The sequence below is a fragment of the Sebastes umbrosus genome, chromosome 11 (assembly GCF_015220745.1).
Source record: "Sebastes umbrosus isolate fSebUmb1 chromosome 11, fSebUmb1.pri, whole genome shotgun sequence".
Lineage (NCBI taxonomy): Eukaryota > Metazoa > Chordata > Actinopteri > Perciformes > Sebastidae > Sebastes > Sebastes umbrosus.
The window spans coordinates 25,351,378-25,373,262 of record NC_051279.1 but is presented as its reverse complement, the minus strand read 5'-3'; the positions used below and the strand labels follow the sequence as shown (position 1 = coordinate 25,373,262).

General features: G+C 42.3%; 1 protein-coding gene across 1 annotated transcript in view; it reads left to right on the top strand.

The window, feature by feature from the left end:
* The window catches only part of tg (thyroglobulin), a 46,907-nt gene extending 26,943 nt beyond the window's left edge, over positions 1 to 19,964 (top strand). Inside the window, exons 13-50 of the mRNA XM_037783523.1 lie at positions 33 to 263; positions 691 to 795; positions 892 to 969; positions 1,360 to 1,463; positions 1,584 to 1,695; positions 1,792 to 1,953; positions 2,084 to 2,275; positions 2,816 to 2,943; positions 4,248 to 4,398; positions 5,012 to 5,170; positions 5,258 to 5,401; positions 5,481 to 5,645; positions 5,746 to 5,850; positions 6,046 to 6,155; positions 6,974 to 7,079; positions 7,204 to 7,401; positions 7,508 to 7,678; positions 8,173 to 8,259; positions 8,403 to 8,474; positions 8,739 to 8,876; positions 8,995 to 9,171; positions 9,383 to 9,497; positions 10,173 to 10,252; positions 11,025 to 11,171; positions 11,265 to 11,330; positions 12,143 to 12,277; positions 12,361 to 12,543; positions 12,669 to 12,873; positions 13,876 to 13,963; positions 14,903 to 15,053; positions 16,012 to 16,205; positions 16,631 to 16,804; positions 16,909 to 17,046; positions 18,056 to 18,243; positions 18,430 to 18,534; positions 18,704 to 18,844; positions 19,280 to 19,461; positions 19,754 to 19,964. Coding sequence (XP_037639451.1) covers positions 33 to 263; positions 691 to 795; positions 892 to 969; positions 1,360 to 1,463; positions 1,584 to 1,695; positions 1,792 to 1,953; positions 2,084 to 2,275; positions 2,816 to 2,943; positions 4,248 to 4,398; positions 5,012 to 5,170; positions 5,258 to 5,401; positions 5,481 to 5,645; positions 5,746 to 5,850; positions 6,046 to 6,155; positions 6,974 to 7,079; positions 7,204 to 7,401; positions 7,508 to 7,678; positions 8,173 to 8,259; positions 8,403 to 8,474; positions 8,739 to 8,876; positions 8,995 to 9,171; positions 9,383 to 9,497; positions 10,173 to 10,252; positions 11,025 to 11,171; positions 11,265 to 11,330; positions 12,143 to 12,277; positions 12,361 to 12,543; positions 12,669 to 12,873; positions 13,876 to 13,963; positions 14,903 to 15,053; positions 16,012 to 16,205; positions 16,631 to 16,804; positions 16,909 to 17,046; positions 18,056 to 18,243; positions 18,430 to 18,534; positions 18,704 to 18,844; positions 19,280 to 19,461; positions 19,754 to 19,854 — 5,288 coding nt within the window. The 3' untranslated portion in view covers positions 19,855 to 19,964. The remainder of the gene's footprint in view (positions 1 to 32; positions 264 to 690; positions 796 to 891; positions 970 to 1,359; positions 1,464 to 1,583; positions 1,696 to 1,791; positions 1,954 to 2,083; positions 2,276 to 2,815; positions 2,944 to 4,247; positions 4,399 to 5,011; positions 5,171 to 5,257; positions 5,402 to 5,480; positions 5,646 to 5,745; positions 5,851 to 6,045; positions 6,156 to 6,973; positions 7,080 to 7,203; positions 7,402 to 7,507; positions 7,679 to 8,172; positions 8,260 to 8,402; positions 8,475 to 8,738; positions 8,877 to 8,994; positions 9,172 to 9,382; positions 9,498 to 10,172; positions 10,253 to 11,024; positions 11,172 to 11,264; positions 11,331 to 12,142; positions 12,278 to 12,360; positions 12,544 to 12,668; positions 12,874 to 13,875; positions 13,964 to 14,902; positions 15,054 to 16,011; positions 16,206 to 16,630; positions 16,805 to 16,908; positions 17,047 to 18,055; positions 18,244 to 18,429; positions 18,535 to 18,703; positions 18,845 to 19,279; positions 19,462 to 19,753) is intronic.
* The last annotated feature ends 1,921 nt before the right edge of the window (positions 19,965 to 21,885 follow it).

Below are 21,885 nucleotides of genomic sequence, written 5' to 3'. Positions count from 1 at the left end.
CTCATTAATTTGAGCTGAATGCTAACCTGCAGGTCAGTGCTCTCAGGCTTTGGATGAGGTCACGGCGTTCCGACAGGAAGTGAAGAGCGTCATCGCTCTCTCTAACTCCTCCCATCTGCCTCTGGGATACGGATTCCTATTGGCCGAAGGTCTGCGTCTGACCCCGGAGGAGCTCCAGGTCAGCCAATCGGAGGAGGAGCTCCAGATCTCTGATAGGCTGCTGAGCCGCTCCAAAGCTGCTCTGCGATTGGCTGCTTTCTCCAGTGAGTTACAGTTTGTATTAAATCAAAGATAATTTGATCCCAGAGTAAATTCTGCATGTAGTGTAATAACAGCAGATGGAGTTTGCTGACGTGGTGAAGCAGCAGTTAACTTACATTTAAATTGAAGCGTTATTGACTTTACAGAGCTGTAAGTCAACGTCTGTTATGAACGTTGTCGTCACTACCGTATTGTATTGTGGGATATTTATATCGTCGTAGTGTCCAGCGTTGCATACTGTAATTCATACCATAATGTAATTCATGTACTTTTGGTTTCACGCTAAGGTTTCGGACATACTAAAATATCTCACATATATATTAATAGCATGTTAGTGTGGAATTCGAGTCCGAGAGGTGATCAGAGGTGCTCACTAGTGTTTCCTGTTTGCTGATGTCACTCTGACAGTGATGATGTCGTTGTTTTCAGCTGTCCAGATGTTCCTGCCTCCTCAGCGTCGTTCATACCAGCTGTTCACTCCACAGTGTGACGCTGACGGACACTGGCTACACACACAGTGTTACCACAGCACAGGTCTCACACACACACATGAACACACACTTTAAATACACGTGAAGGCTAGTTATTTTGCCTGTAACCTAACATCTTCATCACTCTGTGTGTGTTCAGGTCAGTGTTGGTGTGTTGATGAAGATGGAGAGTACATCCCTGACTCTCTGACCAGCCGCTCCATCCACCTGCCCAAATGTGAGATCACACACACACACACACACACACACACACACACACACACACACACACACACACACATTACTTGAATTACACTACATGTACACAGGATTCAAATATTAGCAGATATGTAAAGAAAACACCTGATTCTCCACACAGCCAGAAAACCTGTTCCTGGATCAGTTCTTCCATGTTCAGGTCCAAAACACAGAACATCCCTCTGGTTAAAGGCACAATGAGTAGGATTTTCCTCAAACCTCAAAACGCCAGCTGTTGGCTTGGTGTGTTCTTCTTGGTGGAAACCCGGCTAAAAACTACAGTGACCAGCTGTTTTAGGAAATTACTGATGAAACTATAGTTGTATATCACATGGGAGTGTTTGTTCTGTTTGTGTTTGTTCTCCTGCAGGTCTGACTCGCTGTCAGAGAGCTCAGGCTCACACGCTGCTCTCTGGTTGGATGAAAGGATCTGACCTCACCACCACTTCACCGTACCGCCCAGAGTGTGACGAGGTCAATGTTGTTTAATTTCCTTTTAAAGTTTTAATGTATATAAAGCACTTTGAAACTACCTTTTGTGTTCATTTTTGCAGTATAAATTGTGTGTGTGTGTGTGTGTGTTGTGTGTTTCAGGATGGTGGTTTCTCGGTGCTGCAGACAGGTGGCGCTGCCGGCTGGTGTGTGAACCCTCAGACTGGAGAAACGATACAGATGGCGACACCGAGCCCCGCCGGACAGCTGACATGTACACACACACACACACACACACACACACACAACTGTCAGTGAGGTGTCCACTGTCACACTGTTAACTGGTAAACTGTGTGTGTGGTACATTCAGGTCCCAGCTGGTGTGAGCTGCAGGGTTTCCAGTGTCGCCCCGACGGCTCCTTCATCCCACTGCAGTGTGACATCAATTCCTGTTGGTGTGTCTCTGAGGACGGGCAGGAAGTGGGCGGGACGCGAACGCCTCGACAGACAGGGCGGACACCGTCATGTGACCGTAGGTTCAAACAGCCCCTCTTTAAGCCTCCGTATCTCAGGTTTATTTTGAAAATCTGTCCTCTCTAGTGGACGTTAGAGGAACTGCAGCTCAGCGGACGCTGCTGATTGGTTGTCGTTCCCCTCTCCAGGTCCTCTCTGTCCCGACTCCGCCGTTACCCATAGTGCACTGGTGTGCCGCCCGGCAGCCAACGGTCGGCAGAGCTGTGACCTCGTCTGTCACCGTGGTTACCAGAACTCACTTCCTGACGGCAGCTTCCTGTGTGAGACTGAGAGTCGTCGATGGGACGGAGACAACAAACCGCTGAGTGGAGCCTGTCAGAGTAAGAGCGCCAATCTTTAACGGACCAGACCAGCCCACTAACTACACTCATACTGATCAATTTATAAATCATCAGTTAGTTTTTAAATTGATTTAGTTAATTTCTTTAAAATTTAAATGACCAACTGTAATTTACAGTAATTAGTAGTTATTGTGCCAAAATATAAATAAAACACTGTTATGGTCCTTTAAAACTGTAACATTAAAGATGCATCAATCCAATTTTTGTCACCATTAGAGTCAATATAAAAAATATTATTGATAGAAAATATAATTGCTTAATGCAGGATTTGGACTGCCCTGAACACTGCATATTTGCACTTGTGGCATTTTTTCACATGTTTTTCTAAATTTTTTAATCTTTATATTTGTTATTTATTGTCAATCGATTAAAATATTGAATCTCAAATTAATCACACAGCGTGATGTCACATGAAAACTATGAATAGCAGTGGTTGGCACATAACTGGCCAACAATATCTAACACCACAAAGGAATATATTATGTCAAACTGACCATTTCTTGTACTGTGCGTGTGTAGTGTCTCAGCCTCTACAGTCCGTGTTGACCTCTCAGATCTGGTCGTTGTCGTCGTCCTGCTCTCAGCTCAGCAGCTTACAGTCGCTGTTGTTCACCACGATGACCAGCAGGGGGCTCTGCTCTGCCCAGGTGAGCACTGACCTTACCTTCACTACACCTGGCTGTTGTTCTACACTGTGTTTAGTAGGGCTGGGACGATTCACCTATCTCCTGATTCAATACTATCACGATACTTGGGTGCTGATTTGATATGTATTGCGATTTACTGTGATTTTTGTTAACTTTTTTAACTTTAGACCATGGGTTGGATCCTACACTTCTAGGGACTTTTACTTTGGAAAATCTCTAAATTAATCCAGTAAAAATGTTTGATTTTCAGCATGTATGTAGTCAGAGATGTCCTGAAGTCAAATATATCAGTCATTGTCAGGCATTATTTATTACATTTTTTCCAGCAACCCAAAATCAAAGAATAAAGACATTTCCCTCACTATTAGTGGTATTTTCTTTTTAATTTATAGGGCACATGTAATGTTTTATACTTCTGGTGAATATAATCCAATCAATCTTATTTCCATATATGTATTTTGTATATACAGTTCCCTTTGTCAACACCTTATTTTGAAACCGGACGTAGTCACACGTGTATACTTCCTCTAACTTCTCCAAGGTCGTCGCTAGCTCTCCCGTCAGCTCCGTTCTCTTTATACGTCCATGGTCAGCTCCATCGGGGCTGTTTGAATGAATTTAACATAAATGTCAGTATATGGGTGCTCTACAGTTGTAGCGTCGGCCCATTTGACCACGGAGATGAGAGAGACGGCCGGTTTGACACCACGTTACCGCGATACAATAACGTTTCCTGTCCATGACAGAGTTAGCATGCAGCTTTATCCATGATGTCTAGCTCTGCTTTTCCTGCAATGTGTGAAACCAAAGTGTTTCCATACTTTACTGGATGTGTAGTGTTTACCACTTTGGATTTAACATGTGAGGGTGCAGGTCGTATCCACGCAGACCCTCCGACGTTTCCTACTTTATCGTTTCGGCTTGTTGCGGTTTGTTTTGGTTGACGGATACAGAACGGTTATGATGTCATGTTACTCAGACTACAACAATAAAAGCAGTAACTTCCTCCTACCTCCACATAGACTCAAATGAAGCAAATGTATTGATTCTGGCATTAAAAAATCAATTTCAGCATCGTAAAAATCAAAATTGCAATACATAGGTGAGTCAATTTTTTTCCCCACCCCTAGTGTTTATTCATAATGGTATATATAGTTATTTTCAACATTTTGGCTGAATTAAGCAGCTGTAATCTGGGATAAAACCGGTTTTCAGCCCCAAAAACTGAACTGGTTCAGGATTAAACGGTCAAAGTGAATGAAATGTTCCCAGAAGTAACGTGTGGTTTTTATTTGTGTGTGTAGCTTCCCATGTCAGGTCGCTCTGTGTCGCTGTGTGACGACTCGTCAGTGCGGCTGCAGTGTGACGGCGAAGACATGCTGAAGTTGACCATCAGATGGACCGCCGACCTTTCTGACCTCCCGACCTCTGACCTCCCCGACCTCCACGACATCAGTGAGTTCAGACAAACAGCACTTTAACCTGTCGCTCTGGCACTGAGGGAGAAATTGTCCACCAGACTCCATTAAAAAAACAACAACACTGATTTAAGTTTTATTCAGTACAAAACTGCTAGAACAGAAGACATTATGAGAGTTTTACAGGCACATTATTCACAGATAGAATGCAGGTGGCAGAGCAGTGGTTCCCAATTTGAGGCTCAGGGCCCCATTAAAGGGTCACATGATAAATCTGAGGGGTCACAAAAAAAATTGTCACCTATTTCTTTTTTTCTTTTTTTGTTGTGAATTACTATTATAATTTTACTTTATTCAAATAAAACAATCTGAGAAGGTGAAATCACACAGTGGTTAAACTGATCACAACTCAATCCTATGTGCTACCTGTGATGAGGCGTCAAGTACACTTCATTTTAAGGGGTCACGGGTCACGAAGTTTGGAAGCCTCCAACTGAAAGCAGGAAAAGTTTATTCTGTCAAATACAGGTGATCCGATTTTAACGAAGTGTTGTGTAATTAAATATATCACTGCACAAGTTTAGATTTTGAAATAAGCATTTGTTTCTTTGTTCTGGATTCTCATGTTGATGTCATTTTTTTTATATCAGGTCTGTATCTGAGTGAGTCCAGACTTCTGGAGGGCGTTCAGGGACTTCTGGGTAAAATCCAATCCATGCTTACATCAGAACCCAAACTGGTTTCCATGACAACGCCGAGCTTCGGCTGTTCCCGCGGTTATCACCTGGACAGTGACGGTGTCGGCTGCGGTAAGTCGGTGTCGATGTTTAATTCATTATTCAGCTGACGGTGATATCTGGTCTGTGATTGTTTGTCTCCGTCTCTGTTTTTCACAGTCGTTTGTCCCGCTGGGAGTTTCTCCAGGGAGGGGGCGTGTCTTCTGTGTCCTCAGGGAACCTATCAGGACGAAGAGGGGCGGGACTTCTGCAACAGGTGTCCCAGAGGCTCCTCACCGACCGGTGCATCATCTGTCAATCAATGTGAGTCGTCGGTGTGAATATGAACCAGAGCAGATGAAGTGAACTACAGGTGTGAAATGAGTGTGTGTGTTTGTGTCAGGTGTGACAGAGTGTCAGAAGCGGGGCCTACGGTGTTCAGAGCGAGGTGACTTCCTGTCAGCGCAGCCTGACTTCCTGTCCGGCAGGTGGAGGTGTTTCAACAGTGAAGGGGTGGAGCTTGAGTGGACCAACAGTGACAAGCCTCTGACTGATGACGAGTGCTCAGGTGACGTCTCAGCAGCCAATCAGAGAGCAGGTTAGATTTATTTGTGTGTTCATTGTGAAGCACTTTGTAATGTGTGTGTGTGTGTGTGTGTGTGTTGCAGTTCTCAGCAGGTTTCAGGCTGTTCCCGGATCAGATCTGATTGTCGGAGCTGAAGATACTGAAGTCCTGCAAACAATGACCTCTGACCTCACATCCTGTGTCCAAGGTGACGCACGCACACACACTCACACCAAACAATATCGAAGCAAAGTGATGAAACTCTGCTGCTTTTTTGACAACAGCAGCTAGATCGCGCTGCAGTAGCGCTGCCGCCATTTTGGACTGAAAACGCCAATGCTTTATAGTCTGTATTTGTGGGTGTTTGTGTGGGTGTTAACTGTGTGTTGTTTTTCTCTCTCAGCGTGTGCAGTGGAGCCGTCCTGCCACCATGTGGCGCTGTTCAACAGACAGACTCAGTGTGAACTGTACAGCACACACACTCTGAACACACACTGCAACACTACCCAGCAGGTACAGACACACACACACACACACACACACACACACACACACACACACATGATGGTGACAACGAAAGCTTTCCCTGTAAATTAACTGACAATAACTGAAGGAGAGAAATCAACCATGACTCCCAGGGTGCATTTCACTCACAGTCATCCAATCACAGAGCTTCACATTCTGTTGTGATCTGAAGTTAAAGATTACAGTTTGTAGAAACCTGATTTAAAAACACTGATTCTGGTCCAGTTTGGGATAAATCCAGTAACCACGGCAACAATGCACCTCTGACTGTTTTCTTCACCATAGCAACAGCAGCTGAGGTTCTTGGGTAACGTAGTATTTAGAGCTGTCCACCAGAGGGCCAGAAAAAAAGAAGAAGAAAAAAAAGAAATCAGCTGCACTTTGGGATTAGCAAAACGTTAGCTTTAACTCCGTGGCTCAGCAGCACTTTGACATATTAATTATATGAACTAAATGATATAATTATTTGTAAATGAAATAATTCAGATGGTCAGAACATAAACATATAGTCTGACTTAATTATTATTCGTTTATATCTGGAGGAACATTTAGGATATTTTTAAATACTTCAGGAACCAGCAGCTTCTCACATTTCACTACAGTATTCAGTTAATAATTGTTATATTTATTATAATCTATTATAAGTCTTAATTTATATGTTGTGCGTCATGAATGATTAATAAGGTGCCATTTTAATGTTAACATCAATATAATTAATTATAATTATCATTAATCGTCTTCTGCAGTGACTCATAGTCATAAATGTTGATACTGATGATCAACATTTTTATTATTTATTCTTTCAGACCAGTGGGTTTCTGGGTAATCCTCAGGCCGAGCTCTTTGATCGGTTGAGCTGCTCTGTGAGAGTGAGGGCTGGGGCTTCAGATCTACTGGTCATCAGGAAGAAAGGTACTGTAACCATGGCAACCAGATGACTGACATCAACAAAATAACACACACACTCAAACACATGACTGTAACTGTTCCGGTGTGTGAACCTACGTGTTCCGTTGTGTGTGTGTGTGTGTTTCAGGTGCTGAGTTTTCCTCGCGGCAGCAGCAGAGTTTTGAGAGGATGAGGATGAGGAAGGCGGTCTCAGGTGTGTTCAGGACTCAGGTGTTCTCCTCCAGACGGACCTCCCTCTCTGACGCTCATCGTTTCTGTCAGGACGGCTGTAGCCGCGACGCCTGCTGCGACGGATTCATCCTCAACCAGAACATCCTGAACGGAGGTACAGTACCATGGAGACACCTGGATGAATGGATGAATGAATGGATGAATGAATGAATAAATGAATGAATAAGCTCACCCCCTCCTCTGCCCCTCCTCGACCTCAGGCTCTCTGCTCTGTGGTTGGCTGAGAGCGCCGTCAGTCTTGATGTGCGGGGACCAGGACTGGGATGTGATTGGACAGGGAACAGCAAATCGTATCTGTGGGGCGGGGCTAACCTACAACGAGCAGCAGAGGAGCTTCGTGTTCGACTTCGGAGGACAGAAGTTCACCATCAGTAAGAAACTAAATTACTGTAAACACAAAAATACAACTTATGGGGTGTTCAGACCAAACAGCAAGCACATTTTTTGCCCCGCTGGAGGGCTTTGTGGTGTATTTCGGAAAGGAAGAGGGGCTACCTTCATAGATACCAAATACCTTAGCAACGTTTTTTTCCGCCATCAACCATGACCGAAATAACCACTGCTGCAGCTATTGCTGCCTTCTACCTGTTGTGGAACTCCTAGGTACGACGGCGTTTCCGGCGTATCTGGGACTTCCACAACAGCTAATAGGCAGCAATAGTGGTTATAACATCAGCATCATCAGGAGAATGTCAACGCTGATAGGCTTCCGCGACACAGTCACACACGTATTTGCGTTGCATTGACTTTACATGTAATCGTGCCACACGAAAAATCCACTTTGCGTTTGGTCTGAACAGTCAGCGAGGAACAAACTTCTGTTTCATGTTTCTGATATTTTGTTTGTTTGTGATTTTTTGTCCAGCTGATTCGTCTCTGCCGGCTGACAGTAAGAACAAGAAGGATTACCAGGCCTCCATCATCAGCTTCCAGGCCGTCTACCTGAACACCGGTACCTGGACATGTTTATGGCCTTTTATAGAGATGCTGGCACCGACATTAGTATAATAACGTTAGCATTAGCCCCGAGGCTCAGCCGTACTTTGACATTAGCATGATTGTTGTTTCTCACTGGTGTTGTTGTTTGTCTGTCAGATGCTGAGTCAGCAGCTGGTGGTTCTGGTTCTTCTTCCTGTGCAGCAGCAGAACTCAGTCCTCCTCTGGATGGTTCGTATCACCTCTAAACCTTTTTATATTTTCACATGTTTTTCATGCAAAAATATGAATTTGTAAAGTAATTAAAGCTGTCAAATAATTGTAGTGCAGTAAAAAGTAAAATATTTGCCTCTGAGATGTAGTGGAGTAAAAAGCATGAGAAGTACCTCAAATTAAGTACAGTACTTGAGTAAATGTACTTAGTTACATTCCACCCCTGGTTGCATCTCTAATAAAGTTGATACAGATATTGAATATGTGTATTTGTGTGTCCAGTGTCCATACAGATGAAGTTTGAGTCTCTGACAGCGGACGACGTCCTCGTGGATCCTCAGAGAAAACTCCCCACGCTCTCCTTCTTGCTCAACAATAAGAACTTCAACTCCCAACAGGCACTGCTCTGGTGTCTCACACGTACGTCACATACTCCAATAAACAATGGAGAACTTGTGGACCAGTTTGTGTTCCAGTAGCCTTAGTGTGTTTTCTTACAGTGATGAAAATAAACAGATATTATGTGTTTGTGTTTCAGGCTGTAATGTAGAGCAGCAGTGCGCCGTCGCCGACCTCAGAGACGCCAACTCGGCGGGTTTCTTCAGCTGCTCGTTGTATTCGGACAGCAGAGTTTGTGGAGCGTACGACAAACCTCTGAGACGACCCTGCCGCCCCCTGCTGGACAGACCGCCCAACAACACCTACAGCAAGAAGGGTAAACACCACTGTCTGTGACTTTCTCTACTGGTGCTGCTGCTGTTGTTTAGGTCAGTTGAGCTTTTAAGACCATAAAGAGAGAGAGAGACCAGGAGCACAAAGAGATCCAGATAAGATCAGTCAAAAACATGTTGAGGTTATTATCCTTCTAACAGGACCTTAAAGAGGAGGTTTTCTAAAGGTTTACCTCTTACTGTGTGTGTTTTCAGTGAATCTGTCCGGACCGGTGAAGAGTTTCTACGAGAGAGTTTCCTTCCAGAAGATGGTTTCTTACTCTGTTCGCAGCCGAGTCAGTCTGAGAGAAAACACACCGCTGTCTGAGGGGTAACACAAACACACACACACACTCACATTTTCACATTTAATCCAGTTATATAATATATATCAGGGGTTCTCAAACTTTTTTGGGCCAGGGACCCCTTAAAGGGGAGTCAGTTTTCGAAGGACGATGTAGATATGTTTTTTTTAATGATACAGCACAATTTATAGCAAATAATTTCGCGGACCTCCTGACAGAGTGCCACGGACCCCACTTTGACCTCTTTACAACAACAAAACCTCAGAACAACGGCCCAAACAACGCTGCTTTCAAATTTCAGTATTCAGTTGTTTCAGTTAAATAAGAAAAGCTGTTACAGACTAAATGTTGATGTTTTGTCGTTGGTGGAAGAAGTATTCACAGCCTTTACTTAAGTAAAAGTACCAATACAACTATGTAAAACTACTCCATAACAAGTAAAAGTCCTATTTTTACCTTTACAAGTAAATATAAAACTGAAGCTGTCAGAGGCAAAGATTGTACTTTTTACTGAAGTATAAAATGAAAATACTGAAGTACCTCAGAATTCGACTTAAGGGTAGTACTTGATCAAATATACTTAATTACTTTCCACCGCTGTATATTGGAGATACAGAGTTTTCATCTGACAGCATCCTACAGCAGGATTTCACCAGACTGTGTGTGTGTGTGTGTGTGTGTGTGTGTGTGTGTGTGTTCAGATTCATGGAGTGTGAGCGGCGCTGTGATGAGGATCCTTGTTGTCGCGGCATTGGCTTCGTGCGGGACACCAAAGCGCAAGGTAACCATGGTAACCAGTGGTTTCAACATTTGGAGTAACTGTTCTGTTTGTTTCCTGATCGTTGTTTTGTTGGTGTAGAAAACATATAAGTTAAATATGAAAACAGATCATATAGAAATGTAGGCCATGACAGTTTTTCTTCAGCAAAATGTAGCGTAAGTCTGGAGCGTTATTTAACCTCCTGCATGACAAGCTAGTATGACCAATGGATTCATTAGGTTTCCTTGTTTATATGATACCAGTATATTCACTCTAGCTTTAAAACTGAGCCTGCTACAACCTAAAAATCACAAGTTACGTTAAAGAAATTAGTGGCGTTAAAACGAATTTACGCTAACGCATTATCACGTTTACTTTGACAGCCCTAATAACAAACATTACAACAAAAGATTAGCTGTAATTTTGCTTTATTTTTCATAACAAACAACAAGATATAAATTAATACTAATGTTGAATATTGTTAAAAACAAACGGAGGAACTAAGAACGGGAACAACAATCTGTTTAAACAGATCGACTCTGGTTAAAATCTGTGTTTTTTAGGTGAGGTTTGTTTGAAAAAGAGGTGAACACAGAACATATTATTTATTTTCTACTGTCAGTATGTCACATTTACTGTGTTCATGACTGTTGGTTGTTGTGACACGATGTGATATTAATGTGTGTGTGTGTTACTGTGTGTGTTACTGTGTGTTTGTGTGGGTGTGTTACTGTGTGTTACTGTGTGTGTTACTGTGTGTGTGTGTGTGTGTGTTACTGTGTGTGTGCTGCAGGTGGTCCAGGCGTGGTGTGTCTGTCTCTGATCAGTCTCGGGGTTCAGACCTGCGGTGAGGATGACATGACAACCTGGAGGACTCAGGACTGTAGCCCGTCTGTAGTGAAGACCACACCGGACCCCTTTGGCTGGTACCAGAAACCTGGTACTGAATATACAAGTACACACTCTACACACACACGTATAAATACACACACACGCAGTAATAGTGTGTAATGTGAGGTGTTGTTGTTTCCAGTGAATCAGTGGAGTTCCTCTCCGGCTCTCTGTCCTCCGTTCAGCCTGCCAGCAACCAAAAACAACGGTAAGACCACTACTACTACTACTACTACTACTACTACTACTACTACTACTACAACTACTACTACTACTACTACTACAACTACAGTCAATACTGCTGCTGCTGCAACTACAACTACTACAAGTGACACTACTACTGTTTCCACTACTACGTATTTAATATCACTACAACTACTACTATCTTAAAATACTACAAATACTGCTAGTGTTTTTATTACCATTACATCAGTGGAACTACTACTGCTAGTGCTATGACTACTAGTACTGTTACTACAACAACTATAACAATAACTACAACAGCCAATACTACTGCTACAAGTACTGCTACTGTGTTTACCATCATTTCTACTACAGCTGCAACTACTACTGCTACAAGTACTGCCACTACAAGCACTACTACTACACGTACTACTACTACTACTACTTAATTACCACAAGTACTGCAACTGTGTTTACCATCATTACTACTACAACTGCTACTCCTAAGACTTCTACTCTTAGTCTGTTACTACAACAACTATAAGAATAACTACAACAGCAACTACTACTGCTACGAGTACTGCTACTACTACAAGCACTACTACTTCTACACGTACTACTAATAAACTACCACAAGTACTGCTACTGTGTTTACCATCATTACTACTACATCTGCTATGACTACTGCTACTCCTAAGACTACTAGTACTGCTACTGTTCCTGATTGTGGTTTCTGCTACTACTAGTAACAATACTGCTCCCACTACTACTAATAAACTACTACTGTTACTGCAGGTCTGAGAGTAATAATTAATACTTGTAGTATTTGTGTCTCAGTGTCTCTGGACCAGTGGCGTCTCCTCTCTGACTCATCAGTCCTCGTCGACCCGTCTGTCTCTACGTATGATGTCATCCACGTGAGCCGTGACATCGCCACCAACCGGGACGAGACCAGAGATTGGTGTCTCCATGGTAACCACTGCTAACAACAAATACAGTCCTTTGTGATGTAGTTTACCTTCTTCAGATGACCTCATCAGTACTTCCTGTTTCAGCCTGTCAGGAGGCGGAGTCTTGTGTCGCCGTGTCATTTAGCGAGGCGGGGTCCGCCACTCGCTGCGTCCTCTACCCAGACACCACAGCCTGTGGATTAAGCTCCGCCCCCACCTCTTCCAGCCCTGCCCCCTCATGCAGGATGGTCATCAGAGAGCCCGCCCCCCAGGTGTACCTGAGGACAGGTGAGCCAGTCACAGCGGATGACAGCCGATCAAAGAGCAGAAAAGCAAATCACAGCAGAGGACAGCCGATCACAGAGCAGAACAGCCAATCGCAGCAGAGTCACCTGCCTGTTTTTTCTCTTCAGAGCGGTTGCCGTCGGTTACGTCCGTCTCCATCCCGGGTCATGGGACCCTGCAAGGCATTGCCGTGGAAACAGCCCTGGGCTCGGACAGGAAGACGGTCGTTCAGTTCCTGGGAATCCCGTACGCCCGTCCACCAATAGGTTCGCTCCGCTTTGGAGCAGCTCAGCCCGCTGATTGGACGGGAACCTGGGACGCCACCAAACCACGGTAACTACCTGTCTGTGTCGTCTACCTGTCTGTGTGTCTGACAGTTGACCAATGTATCAGTGCTGTCAGCGCCCCCCAGAGGCTGCTGTGTTCATTACAACAACATCTTTCTTCTTATGGTGTTCACACCAAACGCAAAGCTAATTTTTCATGCAAAGACGCGAAAAGATGCAAATTTGCGCCGGTTGAGTACATTTTTCCACTCGAATGAGTAATTTGCGTGACGCTGTGTCACGAAAGTGCATCAGTGTTGATATTCTGTGTATACATTAGGGCTGTCAAAGTTAATGTGATAATAACGTGTTAATGCTAATTCATTTCAACGCCACTAATTTCTTTAACGCATTAACACAACTTGTGATTTTTAGGTTGTAGCGGCTCAGTTTTAAAGCTAGAGTGAAGATACTGGCATCATATGAGACTAGAAAACCTAATGAATTTGTTGGTACCAACCATGTCATACTTACTTACTTACTTGTCATAGCTTGTTATGAAGGAGGTTAAATAACGCTCCAAACTTACACAAGGTTTTGGCGAGGAAAAACTGTGATGGCCATTTTCAAAGGGATCCTTTGACCTCTGACCTCCAGATATGTGAATGAAAATGGGTTCTATGGGTACCCACGAGTCTCCCCTTTACAGACATGCCCACTTTATGGTAATCACATGCAGTTTGGGGCAAGTCATAGTCAAGTCAGCACACTGACACACTGACAGCTGTTGCAGTTTGCCACGTTAAATATAAAAACATAATTGCCATAATAAATATATACATACATTTGCATAAAGCAGCATATTTGCCCACTCCCATGTTGATAAGAGTATTAAATACTTGACACATTTTGAAAAGATAAAAAATGTGTGATTGATTTGCAATTAATCGTGATTAATCATAGACAGTCATGCAATTAATCATGATTAAATATTTTTTAATCGATTGACAGCCCTACTTCCTAAACAACTAAAACACTGCAGTAAACAAGCTGTCTGTCTGTCCTTCAGTCCCAGTTGTATCCAGCCAGGTGATGAAGAGTCTGCAGCCTCCAGTGAAGACTGTCTCTACCTCAACATCTTCACTCCTGCTGCTTTGGTGAGTCCTCGCAACACCTCACTTCTTTCATTTATTCAAATATGTTCTGTCGTTATTATGGGGGATTATTTTCATTAGTGATCAACCTGTCAATTATTTACTTGTTTAATGGTTTAGGCAGTCAAATGTTGCTTGTGACAGTTTGTGTAAAGTCCAAGGTGACGTCAAGATAAACAGATATTCAGTTTACCATCACATATCAAAAGAAAATCTGCCTGTTGATCCACTAATCAATTAATCAGCTAATAGTTTCAGCTCTAGTTATTATTGGTTTATAAAAACACAGTGACACAGGATTCAAACTGACGTCTACAGAACAAACACAAAAATAGACACCAGTGGTGGAAAGTAGAAGCACATTTAATCAAGTACAACTTTGAGATACTTGACATTTACTTGAGTATTTTCATTTTCTGCTACTTTATACTTCTACTCTACAGCTCAGAGTAAATATTGTAATTTTTACTGCACTACATTTATAACTGCTTTAGTTACTTTACAGATTCTGATTAATAAAACAAAATATAATCAACTAATTAATGCTGATGTATTGTTATAGATTAAACTATCATCAGTATATAAAGTCATTAAAATAAGCTCCACCTTTACCAGCTGCAACATTAAAGTGATGAACATAGTATATAGTATAGATTATTCTGCATAATGAGTACCTTTACTTTATATTTTGATTATAATACTTTTGTTCTTTTACTGAGTAAAAGATCTGAGTATTTCTTCCACCTGTCAGGCACCATAAACACTTAATATTCACATGAAATAAAAAAATTGCATACAAATTAAAAAATTCTAAATTAAAAACATTTTAATTTAGATTAAAGGCAACTTTTAAAGGGGAATTAATGTTGTTAATTAATAATAATGATTAGGTCACCAGTGACCTCAGCTGACCAATAACGTGTGTGTGTCTGTGTGTGTCAGAGGGGGCGTGCTCCAGTCCTGGTTTTCTTCTTCAATCCTTCAGCCAATCAGAACCCGGGACTCTTGGATGGCTCCACCCTCGCTGCTGTGGGTAATATTGTCGTGGTAACGGCCAGCTACAGAACTGCAGCGCTGGGATTCCTGAGCACAGGTAAGAATATAGTTCTTATAGACCCTTTTAGTGTTGACGTCATGATGACATCACGGTGTTAGATGGAGGCTAAACAAAGGAAAGACTGGAGGCTAACACTAGCAGTGGGCTAAAACTACACATCTAAAATGTCATCTTGTTGTGTTGTTGGCTGCCAAAATCCAGATATCTGAGAAGCGTTTCAGAGATGAAGAGTAAATGTTGTTAATATTTAGCCTTCTGCTAACCGCAGCCATGAGCCATTGGCTGCTGTTAGCAGAAGACTAAACTATTAGCAACCCTTTCTCTCCATCTCTGAAACGCTTCGCCGATATAGTACGACTCTCTTTTTGACTGACTTTACTGAAGGATAGTTAACTATAGGCATCCAAAGATTTATACGCCCTCAATTTATCTTTTCAGCGCTGCCGTTGGCCACCAGCCCGCTGGTCAGACGGCTGGCTACTTAGCTAGCTTAGCTTGCTAATTCCACCATGCTACAGAAAATGAGCCCAGCAGCGGACAGCGCTGGGTCACGGTCCCTCCGCCTCACTCCTCGCCGCCAGGAGACTACTTCACCGGGAGGAGAGCAGGCGTTAGCCAGTTCTTACCAGCCAGTTAGTTCTAACTAACGTTAGCCAGCCGTCTACTCCTCCTGAAGGAGTCTCCAGCGGTGTAGGGGTCGGCTAATCTGGTCTCATTGGTTAATGTTAACTTTCTTCACTAACACTCGTGATCCTGGAGAGTGAGTGACAGAACATATTGAGAGAAACTAGTATTTTCTTCAGTTAGTGTTAAAAAAACAAGCCAACAATACTTGCTAGCCAGCGTTAACTAACGTGTTCAGAGAATTATTCTGCCTCCACTTAACGCTCCGCCCGCTAAACACCTCATCATGGTTACTAACAGGAAAAAAGGCTATAATAAAATTAATATTATTAATAATAATAATAATTTCTCTAAAAATGTCGGTCTGCAGGTTCGTCTGGTCTCCATGGTAACTACGGTCTGTCGGACCAGGAGGCGGTGCTTCGCTGGGTTAATGCCCACATCTCTGTGGTGGGCGGAGACAACATGAGAGTGACAGTCGGGTCAGAGCGACGTGGTGCTGACATCACCAGCCTTCATCTCCTCTCTTCCTCTCCTCCTCTGTTCCAACGTATGATGTTGATGGTGAGAACTCCTCCTCTTCTTCTGGTCCACCTTTAGTCTGGTAGTAGCAGTACTAAGTATCATTTCGCGGTAGTGATACAAGACATCAAAAGTAATAAAAAGAGCACCTTTAAGGAGGATAAAATCAGATTTTAGACTGATTAGGACATTTTTAATTCCAGATAGAAAAGAGAATAAGACCAAAACTATAAAACCAAAGTAACCGCTGTCAGTAATTTCATTTCCCACCAGAACAACAGCACTTTAACACACCGTCACAAGACCTCAGTAACAGAATTTAAAATGGAACTGTATTTAAGACGTGTGGCTTTAAATACAGAAAATAAACCTTGTTAGATTATCACCACCAGCGGTGTTCAGATGACTTATTTACTGGACATTTCGTTGTTTAATTATATGTATGTATGTTGTTGTTCCTCCTGCAGGGCGGCTCTGTGTTTTCTCCATCACTGGTTCAGACTCCCTCCACTGCCAGACGTCAGGCGGTCGATCTGGCCAAAGAGCTCGGCTGCGTGACCTCTGACCTCACTGATGATGACAAGTTGGCTGCCTGCCTCAGAGCGACGCCTGTGCACACGCTAAACGCTGCTCAGACCAAAGTACGCTTTAAAAAACAGTTCACCACGATGGTCTGAAAGAGAGTCCAGGTTTCTACATGTCTCACCTGTGTGTGTGTGTGTGTGTGTGTGTCTGTGTGTTGCAGCTGTTGGCGGTCAGTGGTCCGTTTCAGTCCTGGACTCCGGTTCGTCAGTCCGTCTCCCAGTCGTCCTTCCACAGAGTCGACCTGCTGCTGGGAACATCTGAACACGACGGTCTGATCAGCCGAGCTCGCAGGATAAAGGTCAGAGGTCACACAGAAAACGACTTGATAAAAAAAATATTTAATGTTGAGGACAGAAACTAAAACACAGCAAGGAAACATTTTAAAAAGCGGTGATGATGTCAAATGACAATATTCAGCTTTTAATGTGGAATTTATTACCTTTCCTTAAACAAAACAAATCAGAATTTGTTCAAGTTGTGAGTCTGTGAAGTGAAATGAAATGAAATGTGTCGACACTGGAGTACAGGAAAGTGGTTTTGCCTGAAATGTTGCTAGGTGGTGTGTTGCCTTTAAGACAAAAGAAAACATCTGTAAATTAAGACAAATCAAGCGTTTAAAGCATCTTAGTGACTTTGTTTGTACTTTGAAGATTCACCCATGTATTTACAATTTTGAAATCATTTGAGTCTATGCGGAGGTAGAAGGATGTTACCGCTTTTATTGTTGTAGTCTGAGTAACGTTCCGTCATATCCGTTCCGTATCCTTCAACCAAAACAAACCGCAGCGAGCCGAAACGAGAAAGTAGAAAACCGCGGAGGGTCTGCGTGGATGCGACCTGCACCCTCACATGTTAAATCCAAAGTGTTAAACACTACACATCCAGCTGACGGGAGAGCTAGCGACGACCTTGGTGAAGTTAGAGGAAGTATACATGTGTGACTACGTCTGTTTTTCAAAATAAGGTGTTAACAAAGGTAACTGTATATACAGTTCGCAATACATATCGAATCGGCACCCAAGTATCGTGATAGTATTGAAACTGGAGATAGGTGTATCGTCCCAGCTCTATTTATTTGTTCATCACGTTGGACAAAAGCGTCAAACAAGTAAATGTAAAGTGGTAATAGTCACTAAAGACTTCTAGAAAAGTAAAGAAGGTTGTCAGTGAGAAAATCTCTTCCACAATATTAAGTAAAGAATAAAATAAGTGTCATTTTCCTGTAAATCATTACATTATTACTAACTTTACAAAGAAACATGTGTCAACTAATTAAATATTTGTGTGTTTATTTTGTTTGTGTTCAGGACTTTGAGGCACTGCAGGGTCGAGCTGACGGTAAGACGGCGTTTTACGAGGCTCTGAGTCGCTCACTTGGCGGAGTGACAGGAAGTGACCTGCTGAAGGAGGCGGCGGCCTGGTTCTACTCTCTGGATCATGGTCCCTCACCTGCCGGATACAACCTGTTCTCCAGAGCGCTCAACAACGCCACCAGGTCACATAAAACTTCATTCAGTTTAGTTTATAATCTTGTGTGTACATTACTGCTGGGTTCTGGTTAAATGTGTTTACACTAGCACTTTTCTACAAAGCCTTATTTGAATAAAACAAAGTACAAAGATTTGGTATCCAGTCGTGGTTACCAAACTCTAAACAAAAAGATGAACTGTTTGTGTTGCAGAGATTTGTTCATCATCTGTCCCAGTCAGCAGATGGCTAGCCACTGGGCTAGCAGCAAAGCTAACGTCTTCCTGTACCACCAACCTGCCACCAGCTCTCACAACAGGTACGCTAAAGCTAACATTTGCTAGTTAACACTAAACACAGCTTAGTTAGCTCACTTGCTAATGTTAGCATACCTTGAACTGTAGCTTCAGTTTGACTCTTTGTGACTGTGTGTCATCAACTGAACTGATCCGTACTGATCAAAGATATTGATTGTTTCCTGTGTGCAGGGCCGATGTGTCTGTTCCTCTTGACGTTCAGTTTGTGTTTGGGACACCTCATCATCCAATGAGCTCTCAGCGTTTCACTTCCTCTGACCGACGCCTCTCTGTGGTCGCGATGACCTACGTCTCCAGCTTCATTAGGACCGGGTCAGATTAACGCTCATTACATAAACACTAATAAACAACGCAGCGACATTATTAATGAGCTAATGATGACCCTCGCTATAGTAACACTAGTTATATAGATAACTGTTCCTTAGATCAACACAATGCTCGTTAGATAACGCTAGTTAGTTTAACACAATGCATGTTATATTAACACAAGTTATATTAACGCTAGTTAGATTAACACAATGCTCATTATATTAACGCTAGTTAGATAAACTAGCTAACTAGCATTAATATAACGACCATTGTGTTAACGCTAGTTAGCTAGTTTATCTAACTAGCGTTATATTAACGCTAGTTAGACGATGTCAAATCTCGGAAAAAATCATTTTAAATCTCTAGGGGACTATTCTGAAAAAAAGTACATTAATGCTCGTTAGATAATGAAGTTAATTTTTCCTGTTTTTTTCTCAGGAACCCGAACCCGTCACGTGTATGGGCAGAGTCAGCTCTGCCCCGCTGGCAGCAGGTCCTGTCCTCTGAGGCCACGCCCACCTACCTGCAGCTAAGCCCCGCCCTCCGACATCATCAGGGTCTGAGTCAGAGCTCCTGCTCCTTCTGGAGCCAACTGGGGACCAGACTGACCAGTCTGAGCGGTGAGACAAGGACTCTACTGGACTCTAATCTCTACTCTGTTTATTCTTCTATCCTGCTCTACTTTAAAAAAACAAACCAACAATACTTGCTAGCCAGCGTTACTTCACCGGGAGGAGAGCAGGCATAGTACCTTTTAATAATAATTTAATCTAAAATAGTTAAAGTGTCTGTGTATAGATCTACATATATATATATATATATATATAAGTATATATATATATACACATGATTTATTGGGGTTTTGGTGGCTCTGTGTCTAAAAAAAAGTTTGACCTGTCCTTCTTTCCCCAGGTGACTCGGGGGCGGAGCCTGTCCAGCCTGCGCTGACTCCTGAGCTCCCATTGGCTGCACCATCCAGCCAATCACAGACTGAGAAAGACGCCTACAACTAAACTAATGACATCATCATTACAAAGTCCTGCCTCCAGATTCATGTTAATCCCAAAAGCTGTAGAAATAAAACAACTGCTGTCTTAATCAATAAAAATCATTTTAAACTCTCTGTATTCTACTGCAGTTCCTCTAATGGCCACTAGATGCTGCTGTCATCAGCTGTTGAAGTGAATGGGAAAACACCAACGAATAGATGCTGCGTCCCGACTTCATACTACCTGTAGACAGTATTTACAGGGATGCAATGTAACGAAAGTACATTTATCCAAGTACTGAACTTAAATATAAATTTGAAGTACTTTACTTCAGTGTTCTTTTCTTGCTACTTCTACTCCACTACATTTATCTGACAGCTTTAGTTACCTTAGAAATTAAGAATTTTACACATAAAAATTATGAAGAGTTTACAAAATATGGCGCTTTGTTATAAATTAAACTTCCGACAGTTTATACAAATACAGCTGAATCAATGAAGACTTCTATAAACTGTAATAGGGGATATTAGCCCATAAAACAAAAATTAAACTTGAATATCGGGGAAAAAATACCACACAAGGGAACTTGGTATGCCTTGCACCAGAATGGGGTATTTTCCTGACAGATTACACTTTCTGCATCCTGCAGTCCCCTTTAGTTGGCCAACAGGTGTGTGATTGTATTGTTTCTCCCCAGGAAAAAAGTCCAGTTGTCCTCCCATTAGCTGAGCTAATGAGCAACTGGAAATCCTGGTGTTGGCTTGTAATGACTTTTAGGACTTTTTTCGACATTATATACTATGATTTTTTTTACTTTGTTTGACATACTATACTATGACTTTTTTTCGACATACTATACTATGACTTTTATTCATGACATTTTTCAACATACTATTCTATGACTTTTTTCGACATACCATATGACTATTTTTTTAACTTTTTTCGGCATACTATATGACTTTTCGACAAACTATACCGTGACTTTTTTCCAACCGCTTCCTTGTGATGGACAACGAACCGCAGAACCGGATAAAAACACTGTTATTGCTATGTAACTTATATGACTCATATAACTCATATAACTTATTTAACTCATAGAACTCATATAGAGGAAGGTTTTTCACTTCATGTTGACTGTTTGTTGTTGTCGGTATTTGTACGCTGGCTCCGGTGTACCGTTAAATGACGTGCTTCCAAAGTCAAAACCTTTAGTCGGACAGGCTCTATCTGTCCGTTTGTCTTCTAACATAACAAAGTAAATGTGTCAGAGTAACACGCCGCCATCATTAATCTGAGTCACGCTGTGCGACGCACCTGAATCCAATCAGTCTACACCACCATACCTCCGTGGTTTACCCACAGGTGGTTTACACACAGCGCCTCCTATTGGTCACCCATGAAACGGCTCCAACAACAGAACGGAATCGTAGGGCCTATTTCCAATCCGGCCCCTCCACCCTCCCACTCCGTGATGTAGTGAACTCTGTCTGTAGTCACACTCACAGATCAATGAAGCTCCTTCTTTAAAGTGGCAGTAGGCAGTATATTTTTGGCATCATTGGGCTAAAATCCCATAATAACCTTTCAGCGTATTGTAATTAAAGAGTTCTGAGAGATAACTAGACTTCTGCACCTCCTCATGGCTCTGTTTTCAGGCTTTATAAATCTAGCCTGTGACGGGAGACTTTGACCAATCACAGGTCATTTCATTGAGAGAGCGTTGAACTTGGCGTTCCTTCAACAGATTTTACAATGGCTGTCCCGTCAGCCATTGTAAAATCTATATATATATATATATATACATACAATATTATAATATATATACATACAAAAAACTAATCCAACGTACCTATATCTACAGTATAGGTACGTTGGATTATAATATTATATACTCATTGTAGACAGGAAGTTAAAAGATTAAATATTGTAGAGAAACACTTCTGTGTTGCTGGATTATCACAGTAAACTGAGTATCTGTGGGTTTCTGTTTTTAAATTGATAAAAAAAAAAATAATACTATTATTCACTAATGAATGAGTCGTTAGTTGCAGCCCA